The sequence below is a fragment of the Podarcis melisellensis genome (assembly GCF_964234715.1).
Source record: "Podarcis melisellensis genome assembly, chromosome: 1".
Classification (NCBI taxonomy): Eukaryota; Metazoa; Chordata; class Lepidosauria; order Squamata; family Lacertidae; genus Podarcis; species Podarcis melisellensis.
The window spans coordinates 57,842,895-57,868,545 of NC_138528.1; the positions used below are offsets into that span (position 1 = coordinate 57,842,895).

Consider the following 25,651-nt stretch of genomic DNA (forward strand, 5'->3'; position numbering starts at 1 on the left):
AAAAAGGCAATCATTTACATTTTGAGGCTAAGGCTCCTTCTAAGCAGGCATGTTTGATTCATGCCTTCATTTGACCATGACCAGGAATTAAGAGAGGGGGAACATGTTTCAATATCTGATTGTCAGGATGAAAGCAGAAAATGCCAACCTATGTACATCAACTTAGGAAACGCTCCCAGCAGCTTGGAGGCAATCCATCCGCTCACCTACAAACCCCAATCTAAAGAATTGCAATTTCCCTTCCAATAGTCCACTATGCTAAACGCTTTCTTAAAATCGTAAATATTTGAAATTGTGATTTGCAGCTGCTCTTCAGGAAAACCAGTGTGAGAATATTTTATCAGCAAAATCACCTCCAGGACTTTGCAAAAATCATTTCGTTCGCATTCCTTGTTAAATGTAATGGCTTGCATTCAATTAGGTCTTACTAAGAATAGATCCATTGAAAATACCTTAGTCTGCCATGTCCCTTAAGTTCAATAGGGCTACTGTGAGTATCCCTACCCAATACTGGCACCTTATTCCAATTTAAAATGTTGACAGTAGGGCAATACGCCCTTTTAAAATATTGGGAGATGAGAGATAGCTCAGTTGGTAGATCATGAGACTCAATCTCAGGTTTGTCGTTGAGGGAAATCACAATTCAGGAGCATTTGCACACTGCGGTGCAGAGCAACACACATTTAAATGCTCAAAGCCTCAACTCTTAAATGATCCCCTAAGACGTGGACTATATGTATTGCTATTTAAACACTATGCCATGTTGCCTGAGATCACCTTCCTACTTTTCATTTTACAAAGGCCTGTGCCTAGGCATCAATAAATTTTCAACATCAGCCCCACTGGATGAATAGACATCAAACCAATTAACTGCTGTACAGCTTCTAAAGGGTTTTGAAGAAGCACAGAAATGACCACCCTGGTCTGGCATTCTGACTTCTACATCACCCAGATTCAATTCTTTTTCCAATCTTGGAAACTTTGCTTTTTTTTTCAATTTGGAATGAAGGCCCCACCTTTAAAACAAAACCAAACCAAAACCCCAACTCCAAAATGGGCAAAGTGATCATGAGATCATTCAAAGAGTAGCAAGTTTGGGAATGCACAAAGCACTTCCTTTTAAAGTGGCGAGAGAAAAAGGAAGAGGAATTCCTAGTCACACCCTCTTTCTTCCCAAGGTGGAAAAGCAATAATGAAGTTTAAATGAACGGTTTGTGCCTGTCCCTATAACCACTCTAGACAAGCGGCATGGACAGACTTTTTGTTGCGACACAACAAGGAATTATTTGTGGCAGAGACCACTAATTTCAGCATATTAATCAGGGGGCCCATCTCGGCTGTAATTGGATGCTCCCAAGGGAAGAGTGTGGCATCATTGTCAGCCTCCATTGCCTCATCTTGCGCTATTGAGCGCTCAGGAACAAGGGGGCTTCGGTGAGATGAATTAGACCTGACACAGCTACAGTGGGGAAGGGGGCCCCTCAATTGAAGCACACATCCCCAGTAGCCTATCTGAGACTTCATCCAAAAAGAATAAACAACTTCAGTGTTGTTAAAAGGAGAGGAGGGGGGGAGGAAAGAGGAGAGAGAAGAATGCCAGCCACCCTGAAGGGAGGACAAAGCAGGCATCTAGGCGCTGTAGCGCTTTAAAAAAAAAAAAAAATTCCTAACAAGGCAAGTCACCCCCTTTTCCTTTTTAAATGGAGCAGCAATTCCATCCGTCTGGAGAGCTGGGGGCTATGAATGAAAATCTTTTCATTGAGGCAAATCAAAACTCCGAACATAAATCACTGGCTGCGAGATGCAACAGGTTTCAACTGGTCGCATACCTTGAGACTTCCAATTTTAGAAAGGCTCGCAGAATAGGCGAATTGTGGCAAACGCATTTCAAAGGGAGGGCTTTTCTCCAGCAAAATCACATTAAATAATGATAATAATCCTCCGCGGAAGAAAAGTGATGGGGGGGGCGGAGCAGCAGTGGCAGACCCAATTATGTTTAGACAGCCGGAGGAACAGAATGAAACCCCGAATCTCCCAATATTTGTCCCAATTAATCGTTCTGCTTGTTTAGAGCAGGGCCTTTTCCCTAAGCAGTGGTCTCAGCTTGGATCAATGAAGCTCACTTCATTTGTGTGATCTGCTCCTTCCTTGGCCATGGCAGGGCCCTATTCATTAGGCTAAACAACTCGTGGTAATTTTTTCCCCTTCTTCTTCTTCTTCCGTCCCAAGCCTCCCACCACACAAAAGGAGTCTTTGGAGAAAACATATTCAAAACAAAACAAAACAACACACACACACATGTGAAAGAGAGAGAAATTACAAGGCAAATCCAGTCTGGTTAGAAAGAGAGCTGAAGGAGGAACATAAAAGGGAATTCCTTTTAGCATCACCTTTGCTTGTAATCTTCTTTATTTCTAGAACAAAACCACACTTCTAGAAATCCTCAAACATTTGTTTTACCCTGCCTTCACCTCATTTAAACTTTTTCGTTCACTGTTTAAAAGTAAGTAGTTCTATTGCAAAGTCCTCTAGGAACCTTCCCCCTTTATTCCGCATGAAGTGGAAGTTGTGCTCTAATGGCCAAATGGACCTTTAATTCAATGGGGGTTTGGATGAAGCCTCAGCAGTAGTTAATAAAACAGGGTTTGTAACTCATCCAGATGGGAGCTTGGCAAATTAGAATAGCAGAATGAGGAAACAGTAAAAACCAATCCTATCTGTAGAAAGGCCATGCATCCATTTCCTGATCTCTGTCTCAGCAGCCCTCAATTAATTTTCTTTCTTTCTTTCTAAAATGTGGCTGTTAAGGATAAATTCACCAACATAAAACCCTATTAAACACTGTTTACTTAGGCAAAATTCCCACTGACTTCATTAAGATTGGGGGTTCCCTTGTTGACCTCCACACACTTCTTTTAAAAGCCTGCATAGAACATTTTTCTGGACAAGGTTTGCATTCACCAATTCATTTTCCGGTTCTACGTATGGCGTTTAGAACAATGTTTAAGATAGGCCTCTAGACGTGCCTTCTAAACCAGAAACGTAACAACACTGACAGCAGATCAAAGAACTTGGCTCTTTGCAAGCCTCCGACCTTTGAACTATTCTTGTTTTCATCACTGCGGAACTGCTGCCGCCAGCGCAATAATAACCCAGGTTAAACATCCCCATATCCGAAAGAGGACACTGTTTGGGGGTAAGAAGCAAACAAGCAAACAAACAAACAAACAAACAACAGGCTCGGAAACTCACTCTGTGGTTACAAGGCTTGTCTCACCATTGGGACTTGCTAGCTTGCTCTGAACAAATCTATTTTATATCCCAAAACTTGATTCTTTTTACAGAGCACTCCTGTTCATGTCTACTCAGCGGCAAGTCTCAGTGGATTCAGTGGTGCTTACTCCCAAGTAACTGTGCTTAAGACTAAAAACCATTTTTAAAAAACAAATAAATGCCCTAATGTTTTTAAAGAGCATGGTGAGGAATGCATTTTCTAGAAAACCCTGAGCTGCATACAGTCCTACAGTTAGGCTCAGGATGAAAGGAGAGATTGAAAAATATTTACAATATTTACATATTTCTCTTTGGAGAGTCTGCGGCTACCTCTCTAAACCAAACCCTGCAGTAGGACTGTTTAAAACCAACAAGGGGAGGTGGGTGGGTGGGTCTGAGGGGGAAATCTGCTTGTTGTTTTTCTTGGATCTTTCCACCAAATACATCTCAGGTGTGACATCACAAACTGCTGGGCTTTAACCGCAAGCATCAACTTGGATTTTAAATGCAATTCGAGTTTCCAAGCTCAGAGAAGTCTATTCAAGCTCAATTGTCCCGTGCCTACCTGGTAAAATGAAAAATCGCATTTCACCAATAGAAAGACTCCCAGAATGTATGCAAAAAGCACCGGTTTGATCCTCAAGAGTCAACACTGCAGGCTTCCGTTCAAAGGAACGTGAGCATTGGTGACTTTTGCTTCGTTGTCCTTTAGCCATTTCCAAATCATTCTTGCCACACTGGAGGAAAACTAATTTTTCTCCCCCCTTTCTTAATATTCATGCCCCCCTTCCCCACTTGGCCTGCTGCAAAAAAGCACCAGCTGTGCTACCTGAACATCAGGAATGCAACAACACATTTCCAGTCTCAGACTCCTGCTTGTCATTTAGGGGGTGAAAGGAGTAAGGAATAGGAATAGGGTGGTTGGAATAAGGAATCAAGGAAATGAAACGGCAACAAGGGAAGTGGCAGGGCGGGGGAAGAGTGCTTAAAAGTGCTGGCATGCGCGCACACACACAAAAGATTGCCCTTGAAATAAAAAACCAGTCCCCTCTCTATGAAATCCTGGAGCTTTGTCATAGTCTCTGGCTCCTCCCGCGGTTTTGAGCGCACATGGCTTCAGCACAGCACGTGGTCAGCAGGGTGTGGACAGTAGAGACTCAGCTCTTGGCCAGAGAACTTCTACGTTGGGCCCACTTCAACTTCTTTGCTCCTGCCCTCTGCCAGCAGCACTTAAGGATTGGGAAGGGGCGGGAAGAGGTTCAATTCTAAATGTTCCAGAGAAAGCGGACACAAACCCTGCACCCCAATGACTTTAAAATGGCAAGAACAGCAACAACAAGAGAGGGAAAAAACAGGTTTCCAAGGCCATCCAGCCCTGAAGCTCTTGGGCAGACCTCTGAGAGCATGACGCTCTGCAACGGACAACTAATCTAGCCACTTTCCCCCAGGCTGAACCACACTCCGCAAAGCGATTTTCAGCCTCGAAACAGAGAGGAAATGCCTCTTTCTGGCAAACTCACCTTTGGCAAAAGTAATCCGGGTTCTGGAAAAGGAGACACCTGCTTAGTGCATGAGCTAAGCTGAAAATTTAGTGCCCAGTTTTAAAGGGTGCGCCTATGGGATTCTGGGCAGCGGGTAAAGGGAGGAGGGTGTGCTTGCTGGGGTACACAGACACACAACACGCCTTCTGGAGAGTGCAAGGCTCATACCTGTAGCACATAGAGCCACAAAAGTCTGGGCGTGTTTACGGATGATCTGCTTGCTGTCCTCAGCCACAGGCATTTTACTTAGAAAATGTTCAATAAAGTCATGAGGGGTCATGGCAGCCAGATTCCATTTCAGCTTATTCACCAGAAGCAGTTCCATTTGCTACAAGGAGGGAGGAAGAAAGGAGAGAAAGAGAGAAAAATGTGATTACAAAGTTCCCTTTATAAGCACCTGGAAATGCAGCGTTTGTTGGCAGAGTAGCTATCCTAACACTGTATCCTGAAGTCTGCTTCACTTTCGGTGCCTTGCTTTGTGCAGGAGGGTGAGCCTCGCCAGCAAAAAATGGGCTCTTGCCAAACATGGCAGCAGCCATAATGCCACCGGAGGAGAACAGAAGCAGGCGGGAAAGGTGCCTTTCCACAGGAAAATTACATAATTCTGTTCCCTCCCTCCCCCCCCCCTCCAGCCCCACCACCACCCAGCTGCTCTGAACCAGCGCTCCATTAACCAGGCATGCGGCCGGACGGATGGGTTTCTACCGCAAGAGGGCGCCAGCCACCCATTTTTCCGCCTCTCCCCCATCTTGTTACTGTATTTCTCCTCGTTGTGAGTTAATAATAAGGCTTTAACATATTAGGGAATTTTCATTCAGTTAATCTACTGCACAATATGGGCTGCAGCCGTCCAGAGGTTGACTTTATACACCGTTGCTAAAAATATTTGTTTACTCCCCGCCACAAAAAAAGAAAGAAAAGTGTGCTTAGGATTGCAGCTCAGCAAGTCTGTCTCCTTGGCGCATGTTTACTTGGAAATAAATCCTAAGGAGTTCAATAGGGCTCACGCCCCACAAGGAATGTGGAAGGGATATTATGCGCCCCTGGCTTTGCCATTCAGAAATCTCAAGAACCATATAGGCCATATCTGTTATTTCCATTCAGGTAGTCTAGAAGCTTGCCTGGATAACACGGGAAGAGCGCAAGCCGGGGAAAGCCAAACACAGTTCTCAAACCTCAAATGTGAGGTGTGGGTTATGATGGGGATATAAATCTATTTCTTTTCCTTGCTGAGGTTTATAGCTTTGTTTCCCTGATGAAATTAAATAGGAAATTACCAGTAATTCGTTGGGTCTAATGGAGTTATCAGTGTAAATACACAGTTTCTCTGCAGTTAGAGGAATGGTTTCCTTCATTTTCGAAGCCACAAACATGCAGGTAGCTCCCAGCAGTTGCAGGCGGGTTTTCTTGAGGGGTTCGAAGGAGAGATATCGGTCCAAATAGTTCATAGCCAAGGGGAAAACCTCCTCTTCACATTTCTGCTCCTCACAAACCTGGAGGGGAAAGAAAGCCTGTTGAAACTAGCACTTTAAAAAGTAAAATAAAAAACCTCAAGGAGTTCCCCATGCCTTCTGGCAACCAACTTGCTTTCAGTGGCTATGAGGTGGTGAAGGGGAAAAAACAAAACAAATTAAGTGAATTTCCTTGAATAAAAACAAATAAACCGACGAAACAGTGCAAGAGAAGAAATGAAAGAGAAAGTCGCAAGTTGAGCAAAATGTGGCTTTCAAAAACGTGGTCGGCGTTCGGGCAAGAAAAAAAATTGGAGCTTTTGAGGGGGGCCCTATTGAACGGCAAGCGCCCCCCCAAAAAAAAAATTGGGGAAGGGGGTTTCAACCCGTTGGGGGCCACGGCCTAGATGCCCCCTATTGGCTCCCCCTGACTTGGGAGCTGCCGACCCCCGCTTTCGTCGAGACACAAAGGTGGCGTCCAGTGAGGCAGCTGCAAGCCTTTTTCCCCAGACGTCATCTTTTCAAAAAATATTTAAAAATATTTAAAAAATCTGCAGAGCCCCCAAAAGAGTCTGAAAACACCGCCGCGGGGGTCCTTTACCGATCCCCCTGGGGATGAGACCCGGGGGACTCTCCAGGGGGACACCCCGAAGTCAAACTCCAGGGCTCCCCAGTCCTCTTCTCTCTCTCTCCCTCAGGAAGCAACGTGCGACATTTGCCAGCGCCCCGGCTTTCAAAAATTAATTAAAAATAGACCGCAAGCCCGCAGGTCTTCGCAAAAGGGCTGAAAATGTAGCCCAGACGCCCCTGCTCCTGATGGGAAACCCCACAAACACGTGTCGCCGACAGAAGGCGAAATCCACACCGGTTTTTGCCGGGCGACCTTGCCGACAAGTTCGTGCAGCAGAAGCATGTCTTCCAAGGGGGAAGCCCAGAGGCTCGCTTCTGCTCTCTGAACAAAGAAAAGTTTCCAGCAGCAACTCCCCAAGATCTGCAAGCCAGGAGCCCGATCCCCTCTGCCCGGGGTCCCCCCGGGAACCCCACTTTCCTCTCTCCCCCTCCCGCGGGCTCCTGCCTTTCTAATTATTAATAAACACTTGGCCTTTGCAATAAAAGAACAAAGATGGCGCATAATACTGGCACGGGGAGCACTTGCATACGTGTCCATGGATATTAATTTAAAATAAAATCCTAGTCCGATTCATGGCAAGGTTGAAGGGCTGCCGAAGAATCCGGAGGGGGGCATGCTCCAGGGATCTGCCGATCCCACCTTTAGGATCCCGCAGAGGCACGAGGAAGGGGGGCGTCTTTCTGAAACTTCCAAAACTCGTTTCCCCCCTCTCTTTTTTTTGCACGAATTGACTCTATATACTAACTCGACAAGCCCCCCGTTATTGGTGACAGCGTAAAGGCTGCATTCTAGCTTATCTAGCCCAAGTCTATAGGAAAGAGGGGAAAGGCGTGGAGGGTGGGGGTGGCGGGGGGTAGAAATCAATGCTTCACAGTATGTTTTAGGGTGCAGGAAATTGGAGGGGGGGGTAAAGAAAGACAGCAAAGAGAGGAAGAGAGACACTGGGACTCCGGAATGGTTTTATTGCGAGAAAGCGCAAGCTTTTGCAAAGCGCGTTTACCAACCTCCAACATCCAAGTGGCCACTATTTTCCTCATATATGGTAAGATCTCCTTCTGCACGCACTTGAAGTAGGAGACCGAGGGCGAGCAGGTCTCCTCTGCTTTCAGCATCGTCTGCAAGACCCTGTCATTGAGCAGGTTGGTGTCTTGGTAGGCTCTCCTGATGGTCTCCACTTCACAGCAGAGCAGCTGATGTTCCATGTCTGCCGCCTCCGCCTCCTCCTTGCTCCTTCTCCTGCAGGCGCAGCTTTGCTCCAAAGGACTGAGTCAGATTCTCTGGCTCTTCCCCTTCCAGGAGTCCCTCAGATGCTGCTTGCTGCTGCTGCTGCTGCTACTGCTGCTACAGCCCTCTGGAGGCTGCAAAACTTTCTAACTTCCAACAAAACTCTCCTGTATGAGTCCCCCCGTGACGTGACTGTTGTTAAGCAGAGATCAAAGCGCGGGGAGAATGCGAAAGAGAAGGGAGAGGGAGAGAAGCCAAAAGCAGGGGGCAGAGCCCTAAAGCCATCCCATAGGCTGCAAGTCCTTCCCCCTTTGCTTAGCGGAGACAGAAGCAGGGCTTTTAATGCAAATGCAAATGAGGACAAGGGCTCGCTTTCTTTCTTTTTCTTTTTTTCCTCTTTTCGGGGAAAGGAAGGAGGGAGGGAGGGAGAGACAGAGACAGAGAGAGGTGGTGGGGGAAGCCCAAATTGTCTTTCCACTGGATCAGGCAGAATTTTTTAAAAATGGAGAGGGCTCCGGCAGCCGAATGATGAATGAGACTAGGCCACACACAGACACGGACAGGCAGTAGGGGCTTCGGGCTCCTTTTCCAAGGAAGGGACCCCACCGCCACTACGGTGGTTTGGAAGATATCATCTGCGTCGTGGGCCATCCATCTAGGAAACAAGCATTCTTAGCCGTGTTTATTTTTATTTTATTTTTTAAGTTATTATTTTAGAAGGCAAGCTCATTTTCTGGATAAGTTAGGAAAAGTACCCGGGGCAGCTATTCTAAATACACTTTCTAGAGAGTAAGCACATTGGGCTTCTTTGTATGAATATGTACGTACTTAGGATTGCACAGAGGGCCGAAGTTATTGCCACTGACTAGAGAAGATATAATAATAAAAAGACGATCCAAATTATTTGTGGCGTTTAATTTTGAAGTCCAAGCAGCCTGAGTCTAAACTCATTACGCGCGACAAAGGCTCCGCGACTTCCGTAGATTACGTCTACTTAGACGTAAGTCTCATTATTGTCAATGGAGTTTAGTCCCAGGTAAATGCTGTTGCATATAGAATTGCAGTCTCAAACTTTCCTTGACCATTCTGTAAAAAATAATAAAAATACAGCCTTGCATTTGCTTGGAAGTAAACTTGCAACCAATGGGGTTTCCAATTTGATGTATTTTGGAGCGGGGCAAGCCCTTCGCCCGGAAGATGTGGCAGATCTTTTGGTAGCCTGCCGTAGAAATGCCATAAGCATGTCATAAGCAAAATGGTGGCCATTATTTCCTCCAACGTGCTTAGCCGGAACCCAAAGAAGGGACGGGAAGTGCACTTTTCTATCCGCCCCCCCCCCCTTTCAGAGTGAATTTAGATTTCATTGCTGTAGTCGAGGGAATGATACTTTGAACTGTTAATTTAAATGCATCTAATCCCTTGCGCCTTCATCATAAAACACGTGGTAAGTAGGCGTGGGATTCCAACCCATTTGAAATATTTCACGCCACCCAAAACTTAATATAAAGTATCATCATCATCTAGGGAAAACTAAAAACCCTTCCACACTGGAGAGGGAAAAGTAGGACCTTAACAACCACTTTTGGGGAGATATTGTCTCATTGAACTCAGTTGGAGGTTGCTTCTGAGGAGACACATAGGATTGCAGTACGCAGCCACAATTATTGAGCAATACTGCTGAATATGACGCTTATCAAAACCGCCTTTAAAAACTGGCTCCCTGGCTTTCACTTCAACATCCAAATGTGGTATGGGGATGTGCTGCTGTTTGCTTTGCATAAGGCATTATCACCGCATTTTAGGTAATCTTGCTTAGAATTAAGTCCCAATGACTTCAATGGGGCTCATCCAAAGAAAGAAAGATAGAGCCGTCGGGCACGGTTCTATAAGACTCGAGGATATAATGGAGTAACCCTAGGGAGGAGGTCTGACAGCCCAGTCCTGTTTACTCGGAAGTAAGGTCTGTACCAGTCATTGGAGCTTCCTCCCGCGTAGATGCGCAGAATTTGCAACCCCAGCTTTCTGCGCATGCCCAAAGTTCGAGTACATCGCTGTTTGACATACGTGAGTGTATATACGGATATGAATGTATATATATATTTCCTGTGCAGCTTCTCTGTCTCCAGGGTGCCTTCTAATTGAAGCGCAGCCTGGCATTGTGAAACGTTAAGTAAACTCCCCGCAAATTCCAGGCACGCCTTGATATGCAAACTTAAAGGATGTGTTTTTTGCATAACCTTCCCAAGTCTTTTGGAATACCCCCCCCTCCGGTCTCTTCGCTTTCCCTATTTCTAAAGCACACTAACGTTAGATGGTCAAGAGTGTCTCCGTCCTCGTTTTAAAAGCTCTTCGTCCGCTTATCTGCGACTCACATTTTTATTTCTTAATTTGCGTTTAGTAAATATAACTCGGGTCAGTGGCCAGCTGCGCGCACTCCCTTTCTACCGAACAATATTTGCTTTGTAAAGTCGGTTCCCCTTTCCAGTCCTTTAAAGAGGAGGGGGGAAGTGGCGGGGGGGGATCCACGACGAGAGCAATGTTGTTGTTTTTTTCATTCATAAAAATCTGCGTCGGTGTGGCAGGAGCCCTTGATTTATGAGACGGAGCAGTATCAGCTACAGCTTTTCCGGAGCCCCCCTTGTACCACCACCCTCCAGCTGAGACGGCTGTACAGAAAGACCGGCTTCTGCTGCGTGTGGCAATATTGCAGGAGCGAGATCGCCCACTTAAAACAAAATTGGCTCTAATTCCTGGAGGGAACTCCCCCCCCCTTTCCCCAACTGGGCTCCAATACAAGAGGAAACTGGAATTAGCATAAGCCAATGGGGGAATAGATCTGTTACCAGGCGGATCAGGCAGATCTGAACTAGGAACTTGTTTGATTTCTCTCTGACAAGACAAAAGGGGTTGAGGCAAAAGTGCGAGAGCCGAAGAAAAACGTGAAAGCTGGATTTGCAACGGGGGGAACAGGAAACTTTTGATGGAAGCTTTTTTCTCACGTTCACAGTTGCACTTCCCCGCTTGCTCAACGATCAAAAGGAAAAACGGAGGGAGCCGAGATGCTCTTTATTTAATGGCGAATAATAATTGGGAAAGCCTTGGCAGCCTTGCAGACGCTGAAGCCAGGAAGGGGGCTTTCGCAGTGCACGTGTCTGGTTTAAGAGATCCCGTAAAAGGGAAAGTGTATGGCAACCGCAGTTTGGGGTGCGCGCGCGTGGGGATGGTAGGTGGTTATGTATGAGATATGAAATACAGGTTCGCATTTGGACATTCGCCCTTTGCCCATTCCCTGCATGGATTTGGGATTACTCAAATCAGCGATTACCTCGTTGTCTTCCAGGGTAGGAGGGCCGATTGCCCTTTCAACTGGAATAGGGACCATCCGATATACCAGCTTCGCATATGCGCTCCGGCATTTCTGCCCCTTCAAATGTGCGCACTTTCCCCTCGATCCCCAGCGCCGGGAACCAGCCTTCTTTTGTTTGTAAGAATGCCATAAATTAAACAAACCACTTCCCACGTGTGTAGGTGGAATCTCACCTTGAGCGAGATACCTGATCGGCAACTTTAAAGGAGTTCGTTGCCCCCTCCGCTCCACCCCCTCCTCTCCGCGCTTTCTCCGCTCGGTCAATGTTTTCCATTGTTAAATCTTTCCAAGGCTCTCCTTAAAAAATGCAGCTCCTTTTAGGTCTCACGTTCCGTTTTCACATGGTGTTGGCTAAAGCGCACCCCTCTTTCATTTTTCACTCACGATTTTGATGGGGGGGGGAATAATCAAGAGCTCGAATATAAACGGCACGTAAGTTTTAGGTTTGTTCTGACAGCTTTACCGAAGTTTTTAGAAAAAAACACACCTCGTAGTTGCAACTCGGGAGGTGGCGGCGACATCTTTCGGTCTGTCAACCCCCCAAAAATCCCTTTTTATTAAATATTGGTTGCAATCAGTGGGTTTCTTTTAGAATAAAAATTAGGAAGAAGAGTGGGGGTATCACTCCTGAGGGACTCGGAAGGAGAGGTGGAGTAGGGGCGCTGAGTCAAAGAGAGCCCCACATGGTGCGACTGTTAGGGGGCTGGCAGGCGATCTCGCCTCCTCCCTCCAGCTTGCATTTGCTTCGGAGTTGGTTCCTGCTCCGCTCGTCTTCTCCTCCGAGGAGGCGAGTATGAGGAAGAGGCGCCCTTAAGGGCACATGTGCTGCGCGCTCCTAGGCACGTTTACTCGGAAGTAAGCTCCCCCCCTCTCGCCGCCTCGTGTTCAGTGCGACTTGCTCCTAGGTAAGGGGGCAAAGGACTGCCGTCTGTGCAGATGACATTAATAACCAGTCGAGCGGCGGAAAATGTTGCAATTACGCACACTGGCTCTCTCTAACCACCCCCTTCCCCCGTGTGGATTCTGGCAAGCGTCTTCTGAGTCCCTAAAAAATCCCACCCCCTTATATGTGAAAAGGTCTTTGGCATTCTAAACGAAACAAAACCGGCCACATATTTGGGAAGGGCCCGTGGTTAGATCTGTCTGTCGGCGCACAGCGCCGCATGGGTTGTTGTACCTTGGCCGGGCTGCGCGAGGGCGCATACTCTTCCTGAGGTTTACCTACCACACCGCGGCGCGCACGTTTGCCAGAGGCTTGCTGCGTCTTGCTTGCCTCTGCAATTGTTTGCAAGCACCGTGTATCTTGGCCAGCCGCGCTTCTCGCAAGGCATTGCCTCCCCAACCGACCCCAGCGACGTGCTTAATGCGTGAAATCCTCAACCCACCCAGGCACCCCCTTCCCGCCGCCGTCTAATAGCGCTTTTCTCCCGCTCTCGCTGTGAGAAATTCTGCCTGATCTTGCTTGGATTGGATATAGCAGCAACATCAGGAAGTTGAAACGTGTGTGTGTGTGTGTGTGCAGAAGAGGAATCTTGCAGGCACTTTCTCATGATGTAATGAACATTTTTCCTCTTCTGTCTCTCTCCCCCCCCCCCTCCGCCTCGCTTTCCAAAAAATAAAAAAGGAGAAAAGTATATGCAACCTTCCAATCAGGGGGATGCAAGCAAGAAAGCAGAAGTTATCTGTTGCTGCGCTGGAGAGTTGCGGTTAAGACGAGTTTCCTCTCTCAGCTTTCTCGTCTGGCGAGCGAAGCTACATAATCTTGGGCTTTCTTTTGCGCATTCCTACTTAAAAAAGCAAAATAGCAAAGGGTCCCCCTTACGTAAGGGCCACTGCCTACATTGTGCTTGAATAAAAGAGATGGATCAAAATGCAACCGGATAATGCATATGATGATTGCGGCGGAGTTGGGGGGGGGCGGGGGAAAATCTGGGCTCTTTCGATAATTTCCGAAACTGTGAGGGGGGGGAGGGGAAGCTACCGGTTTCAAAGTGCTTTTGGAGATGTTTAATATACGATACGTCTGTAGTCTGCTCCCTTTGTGTGTGTTTTAAGAGCGATGGGGGGGGGGCGCTGAATAGCATCTGTATTTTTATAAGAAAAAAGACACTGCTCATTTTATGCTCCGGTTCTCCTTATTTTCCCACGCTAAACCGGGAGGGATCCTAAGCGCGTTAAAAGTAACGCCGAGGCTCGTAGGTTAGGCAAGGTTTGTGGGCTTTGTATCGAACCCGAAGCTGGGAGAAATATTGGGCGATATCGCTTTAATTGAGGCTTCTGTGCTCTGATCATTAAATGGAAGCGCTGCGAATTCCTATCATTCCTGCCTGTGCCTAAGTTAACAAGCCCACATGGTTTCTCTTATCACCACCGCGCACCGTAATGTCTCTAAGACGAGGACCCGTCGGAACTGTGAAAGGGATTCACGTCAGCTCGCTGTTTTCACCGCAGGAGCTGCTGTTTTGAGAGCCTTGGAAAACTTTCCAACAATCGTTTTTTGTTTTTTAAGACTAAAGGGAAGGTCAGTTTTTTTGTTGCTAATGCTGTAATAGAGCCCGGTGCTTTGCTTATGAGCAGTAAGCTTTATTATTTTTAAAATACAAGTTTTAGGATTTGGACTGGGAAATAAACTGAACAACACAATTGTAGGGGTGTAGAAGAGGAGAATGTGATAATCTTCCCTGATACAGAAGGAGTCACTAAGAGTCTTCCTGCCACTCTCATTGGCAAAAAGGAGCCCTATGCACATAATGTGCTGTCTCTCCCTGACCAGTTTGTTAAGCACTATTATACTTAATTGTGCTTGTGAATCGGAAAGGGAGTACAGTAAATGCCAAGCAGTATACAGTCCTACCTTGGGTTACAGACGCTTCAGGTTGCGATTTTTTGGGTTACGGACCGCCAGAACCCGGAAGTACCGGAATGGGTTACTTCCGGGTTCCGGCGATCGTGCATGCGCAGAAGCGCTAAATCACAACCCGCACAGACGTACCGCTGCGGGTTGCAAATGTGCATCCCACACGGATCACTTTCGCAACCCCAGCGTCCACTGTACAAATCTCGTAGGCATACAATTGCATACAATATTGGGGGTTGTGTTTTTGCCATACATGGATAGGGAGTCTGGTGCCCTTGAATCCAGATGTTGTTGGACTCCGATTCCCATCATTCCCTGCTCCTTGGCCATTATGGGAGTTGGCATCCAGCAACATGCTGAGGGCCGCAGGGTCCCTCACAGCTGTTCTAAAGTAACCCCAAAATCTGGGTTGGAGCAGCTTCAGTTCTCAGAGGCTCCCATTATGAACATTCTAGGGCATACTTAGGATCTACTGCTGGGGAATACCTAGTCATAGAACTGGACTCAGATAAAATATATTTGGTAATACTATTTGTTACTGTTCCAAAATTATATTTTCGCTAACATAGATATATTGTAAGCTACTTTGCCAAGCCCCCCCCCCCCCTGTTTTTGCATTGAAAAGAAGGCAAAAATATCTAAGTAACAATTAGGTTTCCTTCCCCCGCCAGAAGAAGATGGCAATCCAGGGACAATTTAAGGTGCTGCAATGGGAGTAGTCATAGTTCAGCAAGAGAGCACATGCTTTGCATGCCAAAGGTCTCGGGTGGAATCCTTGGCCTCTCCAGTTAGAAAAGCAGGAGGTAAAGTATGTGAAAGACCTCTGCCAAGGATGCTGGAGAGCTGCTGCCAGTCAGAGTAGCAATACTTGGCCAGGTGGCGAAATAGTCTGACATTCCTGTGTTCCCCTTACCATGCCTTTATAGTGCCCCTGAGCAGACCCTTGTACTTTTTGCCCAACTAAGTGAATTGCTGCCATTTTCTCCTTTACTGCTAGCGTTCTCCCTTGGGGACATGCCTACCTCCTTCCCTGGCACAGGTAGGCAGGAATCATAATGTTGTATCTTGGATTGAATTCAACCAGCTCACCTACACCCACGGCCCCAAAGTGACACTTCACATGGACATGCAGCTCAACATGGTTCTCTTCCCTCGTTTTCCAATAAAATTACTGTCATTCACACACACATTTTTCTAGAGTTAGACCCTTGAGACAATCACACTGCAATCCTAAGCATATTTCCTCAGAACTAAGTCCCGTTGAGTTCAGTAGGACTTACTTCCTACAAGGTTTGCATTTGATTGCAGCCTTAATGCATTCAGAATCCTATCCGGCACGGACCATGAAAACCCCATAGTTGTCCCCTGCTCCTTTTTCTGTCCTCTAAATAAAGGGAGAATATTTAGAAAGTCCCCTTATTTTAATTTCATTAATTTTTCAAGAAAAATATAAGCATGCACATAAACAACAACAATACAATTGATTTCCCCCCTTCCTAACCCCACTCGCCAAACAGAAGACTAATGCATCAAATTTCCCTATAAATGCGTAGTTGACAGTTGCCAATCATCAGGGTTTTCATTTGAATATTGTATAAATGAGTGCCATAATCCAACAAGATTGTCCATATTGGATAGGTCATTGAGAGCGTCATCCGTGACTGGACCTTACGGTCAGCAGTACTTTTACTTTTTTACTCTATTAGTTTGTGTCTCAGATAAAGCAATTGTCCACATCTTCTGTTTCCATTGTGTGATGTGCAAGTGATCAAGTCCTTTCTGGTTCTTTGCTATAAGTAATTGTGCCGCTACCAGAAGAAAAAATGGTGAGTTCTTTGCTGAATATCTTTGAAGAGTGTTCATAAACCTAGGCATGGATTGCATTGCACATCCTGGTTTGTGATTTTGTTTTGTTCTGTTTTGTAAATATCCCTTCCCAAAATGGTTGCACACATTCACATGCCCACCACATATGAAAAGCCTTGTACCTTCTGCTGAAGAAAGTCTCTTTATTGATCCATGTCACACCAGGTAGGAAACCTGAACTCACCAGTAAAACACGCCAGTAGAGAGGAATAACAAGAACTCACTAAGTAACTGGCATTTAGAGGGAAAGACCAAAACCATCTTGATGACGCATTGTAAATACTTCAGATAGCTGAGAAGAGTTGATCAGTCAAGCACCAGGTTGTGACTCAGCTGTTCCAGGACTTGATAACATCAGTATTTCTGAAAGGTTGGTGATTATTTCTTTTCCCTCCCCCCAAGTTTGCAGTGTCAAGATAAAATGTGTGGATGCATATATGCAAATGCGCAAGCCTGCTAACGTGTCCCTGGGAGATGCCAGCTTTACTTTACTATTACTTGCAATTTATATATAGCATCTAATGACTGTTCATCAGTGTGCCAGGTGAGTTGTGGAGTTCAAACCTTCACTCATTGCCTGGAACTGGGGGAGAGAAGGGCACACCCTCAGTGCTGTCGCAAGGACAAATAACCCCTGGATCTCTCAGCAAAACATGTTTAAAACATCTCGCATTGCTACCTTGGTGCAACCTTCATCACAGGGTGGTTGGGAACAGAAAGTGGGAAAGCTGCTTGTGTTTCATCCTGAGCAACTTGTAGGAAGCATGCTGCCGATATTTTTATTTTACTAATGTATCGCATTTATGGACTGCTTTTCACCATAATGCCTTAAATACAGCTAATTCACACACTTATTTTGTATAAACAAAATAAAAAAATTCCTTCCAGTAGCAGCTTAGAGACCAACTAAGTTTTTAATGTATGACATATTAGTGTATTTTTGGTATATGTGGAAGCCGCCCAGAGTGGCTGGGGAAACCCAGCCAGATGGGCGGGGTACAAATAAATTATTATTATTATTATTATTATTATTATTATTATTATTATTATTATTATTATATGAGCTTTCGTGTGCATGCACACTTCTTCAGATACACTGAAACAGAAGTAACCAGACCCTTATATATAGGGAGATGGTGGGGAGGGGTATTACTCAGAAGTGTGGTGGGAATGGGTGATTGGCTGATAGGTGTGGTAAACCTGTTAACGACTGTACTGCAATTGGTTTTAAAGGAAAAAGCAAGGGGGGAGATGGTTTATTTAGTATAAACATTAAAGGTAAAGGTACCCCTCCCCGTACGGGCCAGTCTTGACAGACTCTAGGGTTGTGCGCTCATCTCACTCTATAGGCCGGGAGCCAGCGCTGTCCGCAGACACTTCCGGGTCACATGGCCAGCGTGACAAGCTGCATCTGGCGAGCCAGCGCAGCACACGGAACGCTGTTTACCTTCCCGCTAGTATAAACATTAGAATGTAAGAAAAGCCTGCTGGATCAGGCCCACTAGTTCATCATCCTGTCCCCACAGTAGCTACAGAGTGCAAGTACATTTCCCCCTCCTGCAGTTTCCAGCAACTGGTATTCAAAAGCATTACTGCCTCTGACCATATTTGAATTGTGTGATTGCTCCATTTGCGTGTGGGGCTAAATCAAACCATGACACAGTGCAAACATGCTGGCTCCTAGACATTGCATCCCCTTTGCTCCTCCCCTGGTCCTATTAGCTTAGCATAGCATGGCAGCTTAGCCCAGGTTTGGCATAGCATGTTGTCCAAACACAGGACACAGTGGTTAAGCCCTCTTCTCCCCAGCCACAATTTGTAGCCAAGACTTGTTCTTGATTGTATCTGAGGAGCGTGTTTAATTATGATCCTGTTCAGACCAATGCTAAGCCAAATCCTGCATGATGAAATCCTGCTACACAGAGCTAAAATGCCTGAGGAGGAGCCAAGTGGGTGCAAAGTCCTCATGGGGAGTCAATAGATTTGCTTGGTCCCTGCATAAATCATATTGTGATGGGCAAGGAACAGGCAAGTAGCTTGCGGGTATTTCTGAATCTATTACTCAAGTGGCTCAAGTGGCTTTGGTGGCATGAAGTATCTCCTATCAGCTTTGTCTATGCTTTGGTAACCTCTAGGTTACCATGCATTGCAGTGTTATACATGGGCTGCCTTTCCAGACTGCTCAGAAACTTCAGCTAGTGCAGAATTCAGAGGCCAGGTTGCTCACTGGGGCAAGATGGGTATGAGCACATAACACCAGTCCAGGGCTGACTGCATTGGTTACCAATCCTGCACACGCACACACACACACACACACACACACACACACACACACACACACACCCTAATTTCTTACAATGTATTTAATGTAGGCTTGTTCTCTCAATCACTGGCAAGGATGAGGAAGGACTGTATTCTGCCTTTTTTTAAAAAAAGGTAGCATTTTAAAGGATTTTCAAATAATCCTAACAACTCTGTGTGAACAAAAGAGCAATAAGGGGTCATTAATCAGTATTAGGGGTGCGGGTGGCACTGTGGGTTAAACCACAGAGCCTAGGGCTTGCTGATCAGAAGGTCGGCGATTCGAATCCCCGCAACGGGGTGAGCTTCCGTTGCTCGGTCCCAGCTCCTGCCAACCTAGCAGTTTGCAAGCACGTCAGAGTGCAAGTAGATGAATAGGTACCGCTCCGGCGGGAAGGTATACGGCGTTTCCGTGCGCTGCTCTGGTTTGACAGCTTTGGATAAATTCTATGCATAACAAATGTGCAACCAAATATTTGGTCTGAATTACAGAGTTGTCCTACCCCTGCTGTCCCCCAGTGAAATAAAATCTGCAGCAGAATATGGGGCAAGTAAAAATTCCCCTTCTCCCTCACCGAATCAGTATATGCGATTGAAAATGAAAACTTTAAATATGTATATGGTTGAAATACTACTGAATGGCCTATTTCACAGACTCATAGCGATGGAAAGGAGATAATCTGACTATAGTTCAATGCAGAAAATCAGACACAATATAACTTAGAGGTGGCCATTCACACTCTGCATAAAAACCTCTAGCAATGAGTTTCCACCAGTTTCTGAGGCAGTCTGCTTTTAACATTTAGTCAAAATCCTCTTGTTCATTGAACCCGTTCTTTTGGGTCCTAACTTCTGGAGCATCAGAAAGCAAATTTGCTCCACCATTTATGTGACACTGTGGTTTGTTATTGGAATATCCTTTTGAGGTTCACTAAACGTTACCCCAGACTGAGAACTCCATGGGTGATTGGGGATTTGAACCTAAAACTACCCAATATCCTCAAACTTGATACTCAGAACAGTTGACCTACTACAGTACACTGGCTCTCAAGTACTTAAAAGAGAATAGCTGGAATGTGGCAGCTGTTTAATTGATTTTCTTTTTTTAAAAAATAACAAAATCACTTTCATGCTTGGTTTAGATCCTATTTTTGCTTGTGGCAACAGACGTTTTGCCACCAATATAAACCCAAGCAGAACTGGAGCCTCTCAAGAGGCACAACCTGTGACAGTATGATGTAGGGTCTTTTTCAAACTGAAATAAGGCTAGCCCAATTATTAATATAATTTAGCAAAGTACTGATCTGGGGGAAAGATCAGTGCCGACCAAGTCTTTGGGAAGCACTTTTCAACTTAAAAGCCAGTGTGAGTTCCATTGATTTCAATAGGATTTAGTTTTCCCCTAACATTCTCCAGATTGCCCCCAAGACCTTAACTGAGTTTGTTCCATAGTGCCTCCTTTATTGATTCACTCCCGCCTTCCCCATAATCTCATCTTTATGACGGGGTGGCATTTTTTTTATCCCCCTATTCTTTGTGAAGAAGTGATGCAAAAGTATAACTTTCACCGGAAGATTATGAACATTTGCAAGTCTAATCGAAATGTCTTTCTTTTCTTTTCTCGCACCTCCGTAGTCTTGGCTGCATATTGGTTTTCAAATTTTCCCTCTTAATTTTCATCTGGCATTTAGCCAGCTGCAATTTACTCTGCTTTTTTATTGCTTTTACTAGATTTGGATTTCCTTTATTTTCTTTTTTTTAAAAAAAGGCACTTGGGTGGCTTGGTTAACCTTTTGAATGTTGTCATTTAAATAGACTAGCCTGAGTGGAGATGAAGGAAGGCCAAAGAGGAACAATAGTCACTTTCTGTGAAGGGCTTTAGCATATGAATGCTTCAAAAGACAGACATGCAGTTATAGGAGAAGGGCACTTGGACATCACTGCAGAGTCATTAATTGCATTGTGATTCCAGAATGTAAATAACAACAAATGTAGGCCAGGATGTTAATAGTTAAAGTGACTCAGCACAAGGACACTGGACTGGAGAGTACCTTGGGTTTTGTTATCTTCTGAAGAACACTTAAAACTCACTTTTCTTTGAATGAAGAAAGGGAACTTCTGGCTTCATCTGTGTTGATAAGGTCTTCTTAGGCTATGACAAGAGACACAAAGAAAAATTTGACCCAAATAGTTTAAAGAAAAATCAGCCTTTGAATTTGATTGATTGACTGTATGCAAAACAAGACACGGCCAACTTTTAATTTGAGCGGCGTTTCCTAGAATGTGCCAGTTTCCTTTGAACGCATGCGTGTGTTTCCTGTGCATTTGAACACTCTTTGACTAGCAGCACAATTCTACTCAAGCTTAGCGGGACTTGTAAATGTAAATAAGATTGCAGCTTTCAAGATATACAGACCTGGTCAGCAATCACCATTTAACTTTGTCATAAGCAGAATTATACAGTGGGAAGGAACCCTAAAGGGTCATGTTGTCTAAGCCCCTGCTAATGCAGGGAATTAACTACTACAACATCCCTGAACAGTGGCCAGCTTTGAAATCTCTAACCGCCTTTCTCAGTCCACCTGATCTCCTGAGAAAATGGTCTGCAGCTAACTGTTTTTTGGGGGACTTTCTGGAAGGTGAGAATGATAGCTACCTATTTATTGTTGTTACAGATAGGTAGCCGTGTTGGTCTGCCATAGTCAAAACAAAAAAAATTCCTTCCAGTAGCACCTTAAAGACCAACTAAGTTAGTTCTTGGTATGAGCTTTCGTGTGCATGCACACTTCTTCAGATATCTGAAGAAGTGTGCATGCACACGAAAGCTCATACCAAAAACTAACTTAGTTGGTCTTTAAGGTGCTACTGGAAGGAATTTTTTTTTGTTTTATTTATTGTGGCTGAGCCATAGCTTGAGGATCTCCCCCTACATTATCAACAACTTTGTTTCTAGGTACCCTTTCCCATAACTTTAGCACTATGCTTTTCTCTGCTTTGTTTAGAAGTCCTGCGCTGCAAATCTGTTAGGATCACCACCAGAGAACAAGCCACCGAAACCTTAGACCAGATCCAACCCAATGTGGCTCATGAGTTCAAAGGCCCACTCAGCCACGGAACTTACTGGGTGGCTATAGGCTATAGGCCAGTCACCATCTTTCATGGTGTACTTGTATGAATAAAATGGCAGAGGACAACCATGTATGTTGCCCTGAGTTGCTTGGAGGAAGAGCAGGATAAAAATGTAATATAGTAATTATGTGTAAACAGCTGTAATAAACTATCTGGAGTGGTGGGGAGGAGTTTAAAAGTTTGTTTCTATAAACTTAACAATCAATGCATAGCTAATTTCCAGATCTGTAAAAGTCTTGCATTGGGTTGAGAAAACATTTCCTCCCAAAATAAAATACGTTGGGAAGAAACTGGCGCAGTCTCTCTGAACTGTAGCTTGTTTTCTCCTGGGTGCTTTTACATGCTGGTATTACTGTTGTCTATTGCATATTTTCAATTGCTGACCGTGCCTAATTTGAAGGCAGTTAAGAGACAGAGTTTGTTGTGATGTGGCTTGGACTCCATCATTGCTGCAGTCTGGGCCAGAGGTTTCTCATAACTCCTGTTTACCGGAATTGTTTTGGGTTAGTTTCAGGTTTTGTTGCTTGAGAGGATGCAGACAGGATCCTTGGACAAGTGTGTCTGATAACCTGCCAAGTTACAGCTCCTGCAGAGGTATTCACCTACTTTTATAGCATGGATCATCAACACTGTGTGTTTACAGGATCCACCCTATTCCCAGGACCGTAATATGCTTTAACCATTTCTAATACTGTATTTTAAATTGTTGTAACATGTGGACTTTGTGGGGCTATTCTTGAGGATTCTAAACTTACTGTATTTCTTAATGCCACTGATTTGATTGTTATCAAGCGATGGATATCACTGATATGCTTTGGCACTTTGGTTTCCAGGCAAAATCCAAGATGCTAGTTTTTCTAGGGATAGCCTGAACCAGCCATGCATCTTCCCATTTGACACCCTTCACCAACCCCCTGCATGGTAAGGTATTTCAATGAAGCATTGCTCTTAGCCTTTTCTGTTCCGCTCTTGCACTTGTGAAACTTGCTTCCTGGGTTTACTTGCTAGTGCATGCTGCCTTTAGCTGTTAGAATGGAAAGTTAAACATGGTTTTGCAAAGTATTTCCTTCACTTCTCTTAGTCTGTCTATTAGCTGCTCTATATACCACCTTTTAAAGTGTGGTTGCTCCTTCAAAGTGGGGTACCAGATTTCGTAAGATACAGTAATGAGAAAACATAATCAGATTAGAAGCAATTACTAAAGTTACCATCGTTAGCAGCAATGACTTACGGCAACACCTTTTACCATTAGAAGCTATTCTGGTTAGTGTTTTTTTTTGTATTGGTTGTACAGATGTTTGTTTTCTTATTTAAATATTTTATTATATTATTTTAATGATTGTTCCACTAACCTACTATGAGCTTCAGTTGTTATGGAAAAGCAAGACATACATTTTAAATGGATACGTTTCCTAACAAAAGAAGAAACAGTGGCCATATATGTGGAAGAAACTTTGAATGTGCCAGTAGACAAATACTGTTCCCCTCCCTCCATTCCGGGTACAAACAAAATCCCATGTATGCCATAGGCATAGAACATCATATAGGTTCACAATCATCAGATCTGTGTCTCATTGCCTGGGTGGGAGACCTCCTGGGAACTTTGCACTAGCAGAAAGTGCTTCGACTCATGTAAGGCAAGGCATCCCATTTTTGCCGAGCTCTCCTACCTATTTTTGTGTACCCAATCCGTGTGTGCTGGTGAACCCTCTGGAAGGTGGCACAGAGTACTGCAGTTGGTGGTGGGCACTGGTGCTTTGGAAATTCAGTGCTTTGACGAGAGGAAGCGCATTCTGCAGGTGCAAAGCCAACATTGTGTACATCAACCTGCGTCTGCCACCTTGAATTCTGTTGATGAAGGTGGGATATTAATGCAATAATTTGAAAGACCTTCTCAATAAAACAGGGAAAGATAAAATACAGTCCTTGTGAAGGTTAGAACCATTTACATCTAAACTGCCCCTAATACATTCCATTGAGGTTTTCAATAGAGTCCTCAAAGATGTGCCTTGTTCCCCAATCTGGGGAGTTTTACCTGTTCATTTGCCCATGGAAATATAGTTTGTGACAGCAGGGAATGCAAGGTATGATAATGGCCTCCTATTTAGCCCAAATGAATTTCTTTTGTTGGGTAATCTTCACTTGGGAAGGTGGGGCCTTTTTTTTTTTTTTTTTGCTTGCTTGCTTAGCACTTACCAGTGAATTAAATGAACAAAAGATTAGGGATACAAAGGAAAAGAAAGGCAGGAATATTTATGTTAATTGGGGGGGGGGTGAGAGTACCAGTTTTCAATAGCATCTACATTACATCATATTTTGGTTAACAAGGTTTATATGGGGAACTCACATACGGACCATTTATATGTCACCTTTTATTTATTTGATCAACAAAACATGGTACCAAATTATACATATTCTTCTTCTTCATAATTGAAAAAAATAGAGTTTCCTTGGTATTTGACCCTTGCTAAATTAGCAAAAATGTAAAGAATGAGCACAAAAACTTGCTGGAAATGTAAAGAAAAAGAAGGTACCTTTTATCATATGTGGTGGATATGTAAAGTAATTTAATTTTTTTTGGGGGGGAGATATATAATGAAATGAAAAAAATGTTTAAAATAACTTTTGCTAAAAAAACCAGAAGCTTTCTTATTAGGAATTATAGGTGCTGAGATTCCAAAGGACCAGAAAAGATTGTTCTTGTATGTGGCAGCAGCTACACGGATACTACTAGCCCAGAGATGGAAGGAAGAAACAGCCCCGACCAGAGAAGAATGGCAAACCAAGATGATGGACTATGCCGAAATGGCAAAATTAACTGGGAAGCTCAGAAATCAAGAAGACATGAACTTTAAAAGAAAATGGGAAAAGTTTGATTTACTTACGAGACCACTGCAAGCAGGTTAAAACATTGGCAGGATTTTAACCACACTTGTAAAGTAACAGAAAGTATGGATAATTTAGAAGGATAAGAATTTGGGATAAATATTGATATGCAGTTGTAAATATTATCATCAGGACCCATGGAAGGGATGGGGGGAAGTCAGGAGATTCAGAATAATCTTGATATTTGGATTTTGAATTGTTGTTTGTAATGTGCTTATACTATTTAAAATCATATATCTTCCTTCCTTCCCTCCTTCCTTCCTTCCTCCTTCCTTCCTTCCTTCCTTCCTTCCTTCCTTCCTTCCTTCCTTCCTTCCTTCCTTCCTGGTCCTGCTGTTTCCTTTCTGGGCAAGCAAGCAGTGGCAAGAGTGAGAAGCTGGAACGGCATCCTTCACCTTCCTCCTGATGTTCTTTCTGGGAACACTGGACCCAGAGGGAGTGTGTCAGTGAATGGGCACTGGTGACTATGGTGAAGAGGTGGGCCAACTCAGAGAGGTCTGATACAAAGTATGGATTGAGCAATGTGAGCCACCATATATCGGGAGGACCTTCCCTTCTGTGTTGTTGATTTTAAGATAATTGTCTCACATTAAGACAACACTGCTTTACTTAATAATTTAATTTGATTCATGGACGTAAATTACCAAGTAAAGCCTAACCTAACATCAGTATTGATTGCCATATTGACAATAGGATTTCACATTTAAGATACCTTCCTGTGGATGTGAAACCCCAATAGTAATGGCCATTTAAAAAAGTACACAGAGCAACATGTTATGCCATCTCTTTCTTTAGGGTGAGAGATCTTGTTGCAAATCCAAAGCAAATCCAAGATGACAGAATTTTACTTCAAAACCCGAATTATTATTATTGGGCCATTATTACAAATACTCTTGTGAAGAAAGTATATTTTAAGAGGAAATCTTACCAGATATTTTCCAGCCCCTCCAGATATTTTAAAAATCAAGTGTATCTGCTTTTCCTGAGATTTGATATAGGTCAGCCTGTTCTTGGACTAACCTGCGAGGGTTTTAAATAGTTTCAAGTAGATGCTGACCCTGTATTTAAATCAGTGCTTTTTTTCCCTTCTAAAAAGGTGTTTAGGGGTACTCTCATTTTCCTACT

The 25,651-nt window shown here is 44.3% G+C and overlaps 1 protein-coding gene and 1 long non-coding RNA gene across 5 annotated transcripts in view; one reads left to right on the forward strand and one right to left on the reverse strand.

Moving 5' to 3' along the window:
- The window catches only part of CCND1 (cyclin D1), a 29,534-nt gene extending 21,131 nt beyond the window's left edge, over window positions 1-8,403 (reverse strand). Inside the window, exons 1-3 of the mRNA XM_081892079.1 lie at window positions 7,901-8,403; window positions 6,092-6,307; window positions 4,983-5,142 (exon numbers count right to left, since the gene is read on the reverse strand). Of these exons, the coding sequence (XP_081748205.1) occupies window positions 4,983-5,142; window positions 6,092-6,307; window positions 7,901-8,098 (574 nt within the window). The 5' untranslated portion in view covers window positions 8,099-8,403. The remainder of the gene's footprint in view (window positions 1-4,982; window positions 5,143-6,091; window positions 6,308-7,900) is intronic.
- Window positions 8,404-10,089: 1,686 nt separating this feature from the next.
- Window positions 10,090-25,188, forward strand: LOC309359033. Of its 4 annotated transcripts, XR_014163702.1 has the most exons (4): window positions 11,776-11,919; window positions 22,149-22,234; window positions 22,474-23,724; window positions 24,297-25,188. It is a non-coding gene; the product is annotated as an uncharacterized lncRNA (long non-coding RNA). The 4 variants fall into 4 exon arrangements; XR_014163700.1 differs by lacking the exon at window positions 11,776-11,919 and adding an exon at window positions 10,090-10,184 and having other exon boundaries at window positions 22,474-25,188; XR_014163701.1 differs by having other exon boundaries at window positions 22,474-25,188.
- The last annotated feature ends 463 nt before the right edge of the window (window positions 25,189-25,651 follow it).